Source organism: Phocoena phocoena, chromosome 3, assembly GCF_963924675.1.
Source record: "Phocoena phocoena chromosome 3, mPhoPho1.1, whole genome shotgun sequence".
NCBI classification, from domain to species: Eukaryota; Metazoa; Chordata; class Mammalia; order Artiodactyla; family Phocoenidae; genus Phocoena; species Phocoena phocoena.
This window is the reverse complement of record NC_089221.1, coordinates 28,891,770-28,905,757: the sequence shown is the minus strand read 5'-3', so window position 1 is coordinate 28,905,757 and position 13,988 is coordinate 28,891,770. Positions and strand designations below refer to the sequence as shown.

At 41.2% G+C, this 13,988-nt stretch overlaps 1 protein-coding gene across 3 annotated transcripts in view; it reads right to left on the bottom strand.

Moving 5' to 3' along the window:
- Positions 1 to 8,068: 8,068 nt before the first annotated feature.
- The window catches only part of DNAJC21 (DnaJ heat shock protein family (Hsp40) member C21), a 28,699-nt gene continuing 22,779 nt past the window's right edge, over positions 8,069 to 13,988 (bottom strand). Inside the window, exons 11-14 of one of the 3 annotated variants that reach the window (XM_065874481.1) lie at positions 12,908 to 13,015; positions 11,951 to 12,125; positions 9,086 to 9,158; positions 8,387 to 8,551 (exon numbers count right to left, since the gene is read on the bottom strand). In XM_065874481.1, the coding sequence (XP_065730553.1) occupies positions 8,387 to 8,551; positions 9,086 to 9,158; positions 11,951 to 12,125; positions 12,908 to 13,015 (521 nt within the window). Of the gene's footprint in view, positions 8,552 to 9,082; positions 9,159 to 11,950; positions 12,126 to 12,907; positions 13,016 to 13,988 lie in introns of all 3 variants that reach the window. The other 2 variants (XM_065874482.1, XM_065874483.1) reach the window with 2 other exon arrangements.

Genomic DNA, 13,988 nt, shown 5'->3' with positions numbered 1-13,988 from the left:
AGTATGACTTGAAGGAAGGGTAGGAGTTGGAAAAGCGGAGAGGAGGAGAGGTTTCAGACGGGTGGGATGCAGAGAAGAAAACAGACTCCTAGTTTGACTCCCTCGGGATGTCACTTCTCCAGCTAAATATTGCTAAGTATTTTAATTAATTTCCATTATATTCTAGAATCAGTGTTCCCAAACTTTTCAACTATTCCTGACATTGCCGCTTTCAGTGCTCCTTTCCAAGGCTTCTTTAGGTGCAGCTCCCAGAACTGAGCACAGGGTGGGCAGAGCAGGACCTCGTCCTAAGGGCAGCAGACATTCCTCTTCACCCAGTCTCACATTGATGTTGCCGTCAACTCTAATCCCCACTTCATTTCCATGTCTTGTGGCTGAGTCATGTTTTCCCTATTCTATTTTGTTCCAGTTACATTTTTAATGCAAGTCATATATTTTTCATTTATTTTTTTCTAGAACTCATCCATAAGCATTTCTTTTGGATCCTGAGTCTGTCTCCTGTAAAGTAGGAGAGGGTTGGAGGAGAATATTAGGAAGCTGGTAAATTTCAAATTGCCTTTAAAAGAAAACCAAATTGGATGCTTCCGTCATCTCAAAGCTGCATGATTTTGTAGAAGGGTCATGCCAACACTGATGGAGGAACCTACGTTCCATCCCGAGCCTGAGGGAGAACGCTAGCTTCACACAAACCTCGTAGTTTGAATATTCAGGAGGTTTTCGTGGTTCAACTTCTCACCAAGCGTGTATAGAGCGAGTGAGGGTCTGTCTTCCACTGGCGGAGACAGGGCACTCTCACTAGATGACTGTGTTGTGCGAGCACAGCCAGGACCTGGTTCCGCTGAGTGGCAGTGACTGTTGGAACCGACCCACCTGCAAGCGGAGCCACTCTAGGATTCTGCACTTAAAATACCCGACAAGCGGCTTGCTGAGGCCGTGCTGTGGTTCCAGCACTATACTAGGTATGGTAGAGGACAGAAAAGGAGGACAAGCCCCTCTCTGCCCTCAAGAAGTTCACGGTCTACCTGAAGCCCGAGACATGCCAGCAGGGCAGCTGTGCAGCAGGCAGAGCGCCGTGTTCCACAGGCACCATCACTTCGGCCTCTACAACCACCCCTTGAGTGAGGAGCCCATGGTTTGGCAGCAAAATGCACCTCCTGCCCCCAGATGTCTACATTCTCATCCCTGAAACCCGTGAATGTTTTCTCACATGGCAAAAAGGCCTTTGCAGAGTGATTAAGGGTCTTGAGGAGATTATCCTGGGTGATCCAGGTGGGCCCAGTGTGAGTTCAAGGAAAACACTCTGTACAGGGGGAACTGGGTGAAGAGCTGGGCAACTAAACCCATGTCCCTTGGGGTACTTCACGGGGAAAGGGAACAGAATAGAATGGGAACTAGGATTTAACAGTGTGTGGCACTATTTGGGGCAAGCCTTTGTATGGCAAGCATTCTGCTGGGCTCTTTGTATACGAGGTTTCTTATTTTAACCACTAACGTGTGACATGGATACTACCATCCCCATTTAAAGGCAACAGGCTCAAAGCTTTGGTGTGACATGTCCTAGTTAACAAGCTTGTAACTTTGGAGCTGGGATTTGAACCTATGTGAATCTAACTTCAAGACCCATACTCTCTCCACACTGATCTCCTGTATAAGTGGAGGAAACAGTCTCTCTGTCTTTTGGTTTTGAGGCATCTCAAAAGGCTCCCTCGCGTGCCTACCTTGATTCTCAAACTGCTGCTATTCTGAGGATTCAGTTGTCCAGGACCTGAGGCGGGCAGGGTCCTTGGGCAGTAGGGCTGGCAAGGCCCCAGGAAGAGCGGCTGGGATTAGGGAGCAGAGACTGGATCTCCCTGGGCCCACCTCCGGCCACCGAATTCTGGAAGACAAACGGGGCCTGGTTTAAAGGCACCTACAGGGTGGGTGTGGAGAGCACCAAAGACGTCTCTCTCCAGCTGCACAGCTTTCTCTCAGGTGAGCCCAGATCGCAGAACACACAGCTCAGCTAAAAAGTGCCTGCAGATGGGCCCGCCCACTTGGGATAACTTTTCTCCTCAATCTCCTTGCAGTGATTAGCCATCTGCACTGGGCCTGCTCTTTCAAAACCCAGTTCAAGTTTGGAGAGAAAGCACGTGCACGCAGCACCGGTTTTTGAAGATGTCCAGCAGAGTGGTGTGAGCTCTCACCAGAGCGCTCATCAAACTGTCGGGCTTCCCTGGAGCTGCAGGTAGAGAACCCCAGCCCAGGATCCTGCCGTCACTCAGGGAATCCCCCTACCCCCAGGGCAGGCATCCTTCTATGGCATTTCCAGCAGAGAACCCTGACCGCACAGTTACAGAACATCCTAAGAGACGGATTCCACTATTGGATGGAACTGTTGAAAGTTCTGCTTCATATATGCTGAGACTACTGTTACCTCGTACACAAAAGTATGAGTTATTATTAAATTTGAAAATAAGAAAAGTACCTGAAGATATATTAACTACATACCAATTTATCTAAATGCGGAGAGACACCATGACCTTTTTGTTTTAGAAATTGTTAGAAACTTTCTCTAAGTGACATTCAAATAATTTATACTGTGAAGGATAATTTGAACTCTTCCTTGCTTTCAGAAGGCATTTTGTATCCGAAAGGACATCAGTGATGCTGGGGCCCTGTCTCATTTTAATGGCACAGTAATTCTCTGTACAAATGCACTGAGTCTTCTAACATAATTAGGATCAATGATCGTCAAGACAGTTTCCATTGGTATCACACAACCACGTTGAAATAGCGTATTTTCAGCTTTAGCATGTAAAAATTTTGTTCCATTTGAGCCAGAAAGAATTTCAATATATATACTAGTACTTAAAAAACAAAAACAAAAACAAAAAAAACAGGGCTTCCCTGGTGGCGCAGTGGTTGGGAGTCTGCCTGCCAATGCAGGGGACACGGGTTCGTGCCCCGGTCCAGGAAGATCCCACATGCCGCGGAGCGGCTGGGCCCGTGAGCCATGGCCGCTGAGCCTGCGCGTCCGGAGCCTGTGCTCCACAACGGGAGAGGCCACAACAGTGAGAGGCCCACGTACTGCAAAAAAAAAAAAAAAAAAAAAAAAAAATACACCATAGGATCAATATAATCATGGATTTCCCTGCAAATTACCATCTCCATTAGATGATTTCAGAAACCAAAGTGAACAGTTAAATAAAGCAAGAAAATTTATAAGCAGAAGAGATTATTGAAAATAAGTAAAAGCTAATAGCTATCGAATGCCTATCATGTGCCAGGCAGTGCTGACACTTAAGTTTTCACCTTTACAATTCGGCAAGGTTGATTTCACCCTTATTTTACAGATGAAAAAAAATTAAAAAGGCTTAAAGAGTTTAAACGACTTGCCCAAGATCACATAATTAGTGCTGCCACTGTAACCTGATCCCAGATCTCTCAGAGCTAAGAGTCCACGTCCTTGCCACTGTTGAAGCTATACCTCTCATATGGGGAGGGAACAATACACACGGTGAAATAAGAAGCGACTGGCTATATTCAATATTCCGAGATAAACCATAAGGGGAAATAATATAAAAAAGAACGTATATATATGCATGACTGAATCGCTTTGCTGTACAGCAGAAATTAACACATTATAAACCAACTATACTTCAATTAAAAAAAAAAAAGCAATCAGGACGTGAATCACCTGCAACAGGAAATGCAAAACAACAGAGGCTTCAGTAATGCAGGAGTTTTATTTCTCTTGAATGCAGAAGGAGGTTGTCTGGGGCTTATAGGGTCCCCCTACGTGTCAAGGATGGAAGCTCCTGGGCTTCAGTTGCTCTGCCCTGTGAGGATTCATGGTCCCAGACAGGGGTAGAGCGCCAACCATTACCGACCTGTTCATTGAAGCTGGCGGAGGAGGGAATAAGGACATCCCACATCTTTAAGGACATGTCCCCAAAGTTGCTCAGATCACTGGCCAGAACATACAGACTCCTAGCTGCAAGGGAGGCTAGGAAGGTAATATTTTAGGTGGCTTTGTGCCCAATTAAAAATCAGGATTATAAGGAAGAAGGAGAGAATGAACATTGAGAGAAACAAGTAACAGCCTCTGCTACAGTGAACTTATGGAATATGCTAGGAATAAAATGTAGACCTGAAAACCTTTATCTCCCCTTTCGTGCAAGTGTATTTCCTATTAACAAAAAATGGAACATTAATTTGTATTTCTCTGGATATTTGAAGTATTTCATGAAAACATGTTAGTAGAGTGATAAACCCTCATTATCCACCACCCAGAATTACTGCTAACATCTTCCTTCAGATCTTAATTAGAAGTCTTGCCTCAGATAAGGCCCCTTTGCTGCCACGCCCCCATTCCACCCCTCTCCATTTCCAGAGGCAACTACTTTTCTGAATGATGTGTTTCCCATTGATGGTTCTATATTTTCTCTCTATAAATAACAACAGTACTTTAAAAAACTATGTAAGTGGCATACATGTCACCTTCTGACAGCTTGTTTTCATTCAATATTTTTTTAAGGCTAGCCATTGGTATTACATATCCAGTTCACTCATTTGAACTGCCTGTTTGCCATCTTATTGTCCATTATACAATTTATCCACTTTCTTGTTCACGGAGATTTAGGGTCCATCTCCAACTTTTCCCAGATACAAGCAATTCAGCTGTGATCAGCCACTAAGTCTCCTCGTCCACACGCGCCTGGATTCCTGAGAGCACTGCTTCTCAAGATGCAAGAAGCACGCGAGTCACCTGAGAAGTCTTGTTAATTGCAAATTCTCACTCAGCAGGGCCGGAGTGGGACCTGGATGACAGTCCTCAGGTAGAACCCATGCTGTGCCTCTGCAGACACTGTGAGACTCTAAGTATACCCCTGGAGTTGTCAGGTCAGGGGGTACGTCTTCAACTTTCATAGCCACCATCAAACTGAAGCAATTGTTCCCATTTCTCCATTCTCACCAACACTTGATCTTGTGAGACTTTTTGCCTTTTGCCAATCTGAAAACATGAAACAACTAAGTCATATTTCCCTGATTATCAGTGACAATGATCACCTTTTCATACTGTTTTGACTATCAAGCTTTTTCTGTTCATATATTTTACCCATTTTTCTAATGCAGCGGTTCTAAGCATGGTCTGAGGACACTGCGAGATCCACAAGGTCCTTCTTTTTCCAATTTCCTATCCACATGAGGCTCAATTTTCTTCACATACTTTAACCAAAACATATAGCAACAGACTGATTGAAGAAGCAGCCATCAGAATCCAGCTGTCTTCTATTGAGCCAGACATTAAAGAGATTTTCAGAAATGTAAAACAAATGCCTCTCTTCTCATTAAACTTTCACTTTGAAAAAGTTATTTTCCAAAAATGTTATTTAACAGGTATTATTTTAAATAAGGTAATACTTCAAAAATTCCTCTATTTTCATTTCTAATAGAGTAAATATCAGTAGATATAAACTACATACACAAAACCACTTTGGGGTTCTCAATTTTTGAGACTGTAAAGGGATCTTGATACCAATAAGTTTGAGAACTGCTCGGTATTAATGCATAACTGTCAATTGCTCACTGATTTATAGGAGGTTCTTTTGTCATTTAATGTATTCTGGATACTAATCCTTTGTCAGTTATATGTATCAAAACATTTTCTCCCAGTCTGAGGCTTGTGTTTTTACTTATGTTGCCTATTGTTCTACAGAAGGTTTCGTTTTGATGCCGTCCTATTTTCCTATAGTGCTGTGCTTTTGATAAGGATTCTGTTCCTATTTTGAAATAGGGAAGGTCTCACTGGGCTGTATGGAGAACCCTAGCCTTGGTACCACTGAATGAATTATGGAGGAATAAACGGGATTTCCCCTAACCCTCTCCTTCCAGAACCCTCAAGCTATGCACCTTCTACACTTGAGCTAACTTCAATCAAGATGGTAGTTACCACTGAGCTTTAGTGAGATTAACGTAAAATATGTGCTCATGTATTTTTGAATATTCTGCTCTGCCTCAGACAAACAATAACGAACGTCTGTGATCCACCAGAAATAACATTTTACCCTTGGCATAACATACGTTTCTGTTTTCCTCTTCAGAAGTAGATGGGAAAGGAAATTCCCATAAAACTTAAAGCGCATTTAATTCAGCACGTACAGTTCTATCTGCAAATATTTTAACTGAAAAAGATTTAGCTCATCTAAATTCAATAACATTGTGTATAAAGCTTTTGTATTTAAAAAGCGTTTTCATATGTACTATTTTGTCTGATCTTCATAATAATCCTGTGTGATAAATGGAGACAATATTATTATGCTAACAACTGTGTTAGATAAGGAAAACGAAGTTCAGAGAAGTTAAATGACTTATCAGCATCACACACAGGATTAGAACTGAAATCTAATTTCTGATCACAACTGATGAAGATCTCTTAAAAAGTATGGATGACTTCTGTCAATGAGAATAAAAGTGACAAGAAACCCCAATCAATCGTCACATGTAGCAGGAATAAATTTAAATATGCCTGCATGGTTGGTACAAGGGAAAGCAAGGAAGGTCTGAAGGGCATTTGCAGGACATTCTCTACCTTTCAAGATGACTTCCTATTTTTTACTGAACAATAAATAACATGTGACTAATATGCCCTCCCATTCATTAATATTCCTATTCATAATTGTGGCCAATTCATCTAGTTCAAATTAGAGGAAGGTGGTGAGTGTTCAGATGAAGCCTGGGAGGAAAAGACCAAAGACAGAAATCTGGCTGGCATTTCCCCTGAAGGGACCAAGAAAGGGGGGAAAACAATTAGGAGGAATTAGCAATAGAAGTTAGAAAGGGAAGAAGGTGAAGAAAATAAACATCTATCTAAATGAAGAAGAAACAAACTAAAAATTAAGCTACAAGTGCATATTTTCAAGCCCATCTCACAGAATGATCCGTATCATCAATACTATCCATGAAGCTTTCAGAAAAGACCTCACCCTCGGGGACCCTGTGTTTTAGAACTTATGCATAACTGAAAATTGTTTCATTTGAAGATCAAGGATATATGGAGAGAAATAACTTCACTGAACAGCAAGTACTTATTTCAAGCTAGTGAGTTCAAAGTTACTTTCAAGACCAACTAAAAGCATTGCCTATTTAATCCACCCTAAAACCTGACTCATCACTGATTCATATACCTGACCACACTCACTTATAAAGATTCTCCGTATTTCTTTTTTTATCTTTGCTACAGAGTAGATAATCTAGGGCATAAATATCAGCCCTAGTGAAAAATCTTTCATTAAAAAAGTTTCTCTCTTGGGGCTTCCCTGGTGGTGCAGTGGTTGAGAGTCCACCTGCCAATGCAGGGGACACGGGTTCGTGCCCCGGTCCGGGAAGATCCCACATGCTGTGGAGCGGCTGGGCCCATGAGCCTGCGCGTCTGAAGCCTGTGCTCCGCAATGGGAGAGGCCACAACAGTGAGAGGCCCACATACAGCAAAAAAAAAAAAAAAAAAAGGAAAAAAGTTTCTCTCCACTGAATGATGGAAAAAACAAAAAACTTCTGAAAATAGTGAAAAAACCCAAGGCAGAATATCCCTTGTTAAATAGAATAAATTCTGAACCATCTGCTACCTTGATCCATCATGCTTTACAGCTGTCCCTATGCCTAAGGAGGACACACCCTATAAATTAATTTGTTCCATCTCCGTGAGCCAAATCAGAGTGAAAAACCAAAAGATATCTTATTGATAATTACCAGTAAAATCTCAAGTTAAATCAATATAATTATACCTTGAAGAGATACTATTCTTGAAAAACAACCATATATGTTCAATTAGTTTCTACTTATCATTGTCCTTGAGGGGAAAAAAAATGCAGTAATTAACAACAGGTTATTTAGAAGTAGTTTTAAAATCAGAACTGGAATCATGGTATCAGGTGGAAAAAATCCACGACGACTTTAAAATGATCTGAGTCTTCAACAGATCATGAAGCATCACAAAACACAAAACCACTGAATCATATAAAAATGCTTATCATATAAAAACACTTTCACTTAATGTGAAATTCACAGAATAAAACAGAAAGGAGCATTTGTACGTGTTAAAATAATTTAATTCTCTCTGTACATTTCTGTCCATATGAGCCAAGAGAAGTCAAGAATGCATACTTTACAATATTTACCTGTTTTGAGACATTCAAGTCAATTCAGATGGCAAAAGTAGAATTCAATCACCAATGAAATGTTTAAAAAATATATATTAAACAAAAAAATGTTTCTACAAGATAAAAATAATCTCCCACAATGCAATAAATTGCAGATGACTGAAATTTTAACTCTTTAGATGATTTCAGTTCCGTTTTTGGTGTCAAAATCTAGTGACAATCAAAAAGAAAAAGCATTGGCAGGATTTCTATCTGTTTTTACGTTTCTCTTTTTTGCTTCGACTATCTGTTACACTGTTTAAAGATGATGATGAAGGTGCTCTTGCGTGACCTGTGGCCTTTAGATGGTCAAAAAGTTTATTCCGGGATGGAAATTCACTATGGCAGGTTGTACAGCTGATAAGAACATCACTCTGAGAAGGGAAAAAAAAAGGAAGAAAAAACAACATAAAAAACATAAATAAAAGCAAGTATTATTATCTGAGAGCAGTGTTTTCACGTTGAGATTAAATATCAAACAACTGCAAAATAAAGACCTTGTAACACAACGGACAGCTACTAAGACAGGCTCAACAGAGGCAGTTGTTCTTGGAAGTCGAGTTCCATTAACCAACACCATCAACTTTAAGGGTCCTGAGACATTCAACAGGACATACCACATGGATAAGGCTTTGGATTTCAGAGTAATGGAAAACAGAACAGTAACTGTTCTGGTACAATCTGATATGTCCAGTGTGCTTCTTCTTACTTTAAAGAAAAAAATGTCAGCGGCACATACATAAATTCTACGTTCGTCAAGGAAAACTGTTGATGGAGCCACATCTATGCAGCAGGTGCAGAAGGGCTCACCAAATACACACTTAACGTCTTCAGAATTAGAATTAAGATTATACTGCTTAAACAACAAGGTCCACTGAAGAGTTGTCAATATTATTTTGACCTACCACTGTCTGTAGTTCAGCAGGTACTCTGACAGATTTTTTAGTATCTTTGGCTTTCTTTCCTTTGGGTTTAGAAACACTGGAAAATAAATGAAAGAATTCAGTATAATCCAATAATAATGTACCCCTTTTAACTGTCACCTTGCTCTCAAGAAGACTCAAAAGAGTGACATGCGTTTTAAAGGCTAATTCATTCATTTTAATGGCCAAGTAAATTAATTTTCACATCTCAAATGAACAGCTTTAAAAAACAACTTTAGAGATCATCAGATATCAAATTTGACACAAAAACGAAGGAATTTACTTAAAAGTTGAAACACAAGCTAAAACAAGAATACTAAAATAGCTCCGAACTTTTATATGGTGTATTTTTGTAAAAAAGCTAATTAATACTCCATTTACTGAAGCAAACCACCTTCACGGCCAACCAGTAGTACTCACAAATGATCTATGACATTAAGTGTGTTTCCCCAAAGACACAACTTGTTAAACCTGATCCAGTTGATGACAAACATTTCATCAGTTCCACAGTGAAATGAGAAAAACACTGTAATGCATTTTTTATAGAATTACATTTGTTAAATGTAAAGAATTTTCTTTTAAGATTTTGTCCTTTCTGCTGATCTGTGGGTTTTTCTCCCCTGTATTCTATAACCCAGAAATTACCAGCCAGTATAGTCAGTTTCCTCCTGTTCTGCTTTAACGCCACAAAATCCCTCTGCTTAATCTGTATGAATTTTCATTTTCTTTAGTCCTCTCATACTTTTTCCCTCATTTGCGCTGACCAAATTCTTAGGGTGAAATCTGAGCACAACCGAATTTACAGACCAGAGGGAATGGGTTATAACCAATGGGTTATAATGCTGCCAAGCCCTTGAGCATTCCATTCTTCGAGCAGAACCCAGGAGTCCGTATTAAGTTAAACCTACACATTCACCCGATGCTGATCAGGAGTACAGCACAGCATCATGCGGTATTGAGCCAGGTGTGAAAGCGCCAAGAAAAAGACCCAATGACGTAAAAGGCAACAGATTAACATTTACTAATTTACAGAATATCACCACAGAGAGGCCACAAATATATCCGAGAAAATTCAGGATAATATTCCCAAAGAACAATTCACCTGATTATGAAAGGCAGCAGCTACATCTCTGAAGCTAATATCTAAGACGTTATCTTTCAAAAGTACTCTAGAGAGGACATAATGTACAGCATATGAATATACTCAATAATACTGCCATAACTTTGTATGGCGACAGACGGTTCCTAAACCTGTTGTGGTGATCAGTTAATGTAATGTATATAAATGTCAAATCACTATGTTGTATACCCGACACTAAAATAACACTGTATGTTAACTATATTTCAATAAAACAATAAAAAGGAATAAAAATAAAAATGTGCCCTAGATACACACACGTTTTAGGTAGCTAGTAGGATCCACGCACTGCAGAGCAGCAGCAGAGGGGTCCCGCAGAAAGGGGGTCTGGACACCTGCCGGTGGGGGCGGGCTATCTATCCCAGCCCCGCCACTCCTCAGCAGTGAAGACACCATTTGAATTCTCTGACTCTTTTTCTCACGTCATTAAGTGAGAAAGCTGAACTTCACTACTTCACTAGTAGTCGCGAAAGTCTGAGTTTGAGCAATGAGAACCCTTTTACCTCCCCCAGACGAATCCCACGTGGAGGTACTGTGGAAAATGAATGAAAATACTTTAGCTCTAGATGACGGAGGTGCTCAAGGGCCTGGAGCCCCCCTTCTGGCCCATCCCTCATACACCCAAGCAGCCTCTGAGGGACCTTCACAGGATGCTTGGGCCCCATGGAGCTAGCTGAACTGGGTCCTTCAAGTAGTCAGGCAGATGGGATTAAATGCTCACTTTCCCACCTACCAGCTTTTGTTCTGGGGCAAGTCATTTAACCCAGACTCAGTTTCCTCACGTTTAACATGGGAACACACATCAAGCATCAGAGTAGCGTGTAACCTCCCCTTCCAGCTTTCCACTGTCCAAAGTCTTCCAAGGCAGGCATCCAGGTTACCCGTTTACAGAGCTCCTTGTTCGCCTTTTCCTACAGCTCCAGGCCTACTCTAGGCTTCCATGGCATTTCTCTCCTCATTCATGGCACCTAAATCCCACACCCCTCACTGTTACTCCAGCGTTGAGCATTTCCAACTCAGGCTTCCACCTCACTCTGTCACTGGAACTCCTTTTTCATGGTCCTGTGACAGGAACCTGCGGTTGCCTACTGTTCAGAGCTTTCCTCAAGGGATAAGAAATTACTCCGCTCCAGAGGAACAGGGAGGATGGCGGCGAGAAAGTCAGACAAGGAGAGGAGGGGAAAAGGAATGCCACCTGCCCTGAGCGAGACCTTCCCCTGGCCAGCCGCTGTGGCCTGTGCAGCACCAGGACTCCTGGGCCTTTAGAGCACGAGGGCCCCAAGCTGTGCACATACGCCCTGACGACCTGCACGGAGGCTGAAGGCAGGATGCCTGGCCCGAGCATGGAGGTTTGGTCAGCGATACTCAGGTGAATGGGGCACAGTCTTGTCTGTAGTCTTGTTCTCAGGCAAGTGCCAAGGATTACTGACCCTGGGCAAAATAAGAACCTGAGCAGGATAAAGGGAACAAAAACTGGGTCCACGTGACTCCTTCCTGCTTTGGGCCATGTTGCTGCAATGTCTAAGCACACTGTCTAGCATTCTCCCTCCAACACCGTCCTCTGTAAACGTACGTGTGTAGGTGTAAATCACAGATACATCTGACTCATGGCGTCCAGCACGGGAAAGGGGGTTTTATTTGATAGATGAAAAGCCATCCTCACCACCAGCATTAAGTAATTAGAAAACAACAAGCAACTCTGACTTACTTACCTTTTAGCTTCACTTTTGGGGTCATCACACCGTTCCACAGTCTCTGTAACACCGACATTTTCTTGGGGACTATCTTCCAATCCTTTGGCACTGCCTTGATTTAGGCTGTTATCTTCTGGATCAACCTTTACTGCTTCTCCAGTTCCATTTTCATTGAAATTATCATCATAATTCTAGGTAAGAAAACATGCGTGCCATTACAAAACAAATAATACTCCTGGCTTTTTATGTTATGTTGCCAAATAGTTACAATAAACAATGGTGATGTGCTGTACACTCTGGTAGGAGGATATCTTCAGGAAATAAAAAGGAGAGGCAGGGGCTTCCCTGGTGACGCAGTGGTTGAGAGTCCGCCTGCAGATGCAGGGGACGCGGTTCGTACCCCAGTCCGGGAGGATCCCACATGCTGCGGGGCGGCTGGGCCTGTGAGCCATGGCCGCTGAGCCTGCGCGCCTGGAGCCTGTGCTCCGCAGTGGGTGAGGCCACAACAGTGAGAGGCCCGTGTACCGCAAAAAAAGAAAAAAAAAAAAAAAAAAAAAAAGGAGAGGCAGACAATAACTTAAGAACATGAATGCCCATTACAGAAATATTAAATTAGGGAAAATTGGAAACAATCCAAATATTCAATAAGTGAATGGTTGAATATATGAAGGAAAATTATAGAGCTCTTAAAAATCATGTTTCCAAAGATATTGATTCAATTATGTGAAAAAATAGAACATATTAGCAAAAACGGTAGAGAGAAAATTATATATAACCTCTGATCACAACTCAATTCAACATTAAGTAATATCTATAGACAGAATTAGGGATGATATTTATACTCTTCCGTATTTTCCAAATGATCTGCAATGAGCAACTATTTTACAATCAGGAAAAAAAGCAAACAACACCAAACAGGCATGATAAAAGAAAAAACACCTGACTAACATATCTTCGCTAAATACAACTGATTTGTTTTTGTCTCAGGTAACATTTTGCCATGTCTGCTTTCTCCCTCTCTTCTTCCCATGTTCCTTCTCTCTGCACCCACCCTCCAACTATGAAAGCAAGCTGCAGGTAGATCTCATGTATCTCCTAAGAACAGAAACACTCTCCTACATAACCACAATTCCCTCTTCACACTCAAGAATTTAACACTGACATTATCTGTTACACAATCCATATCCACATTCCAGTAATGTCCTTTTTTGTAACCCCTGCATTATAGTAGATATAATCCAGGACCAATGTTGCATTTAGTTGTCATATCTCTTTAATCACCTTTATTCCAGAACAGTACCCCCCCCTCCATTTTTTTGGTCTTTCATGATATTGACAATTTGATGGCTGCTTTGTAGCATGTCCCACAGTTTGACTTTAATTACTTCCTCGTGATTAGATTCAGGTTAAACATTTCTAGCAGGAATATTATAAAGATAATTCTGTGTCCTCAATACATTATATCAGGAAGCAAAATGTCAGTTCCCATTTTTCAGCGATTAAAGTTTCATCATTTGATTAAGATGGTATTGCCAGATTTTTCTACTGTTGAGTACCTTTTTCTTTTTTTAATATGTGCAGAGTGTTACTTTGAGATTGTGTCAATATCCTGTTCCCTAATAACTATTCACCCAATGGATCTGGCATCTACTGATGATTCTTATGTGAACCATTTATTACACTGGTGCATACAGAACAGTAATGTTTTCTGCTTCTATTAGTCCTGCCATTTGCATTTGTGTTAATTCATATTCTTGGAATGAAGCGTTCCCATCTGCTTCCTTTCTCCAACTCTCTCTTTTTCTAGGCTCAATATAGATACATGATTTTTTTTAATAAAATAAATGTCTAAAAATCTATGACCACTATTCTTTCTGATGACTCAAATTTTCCCATATTCGGCAAGCCCTTAAGCTGACTCCTGGGTACTTCTGACTTATCCCCGTCAATTTTTGAATACCCCTTATATTTCTAGCATAGATAATGCAGGCTCACCGTGTGTTTTCCCTGTTTCAGCCTTAGAATCAGCCATTTCTCCAAGGACCAAACCCTGACT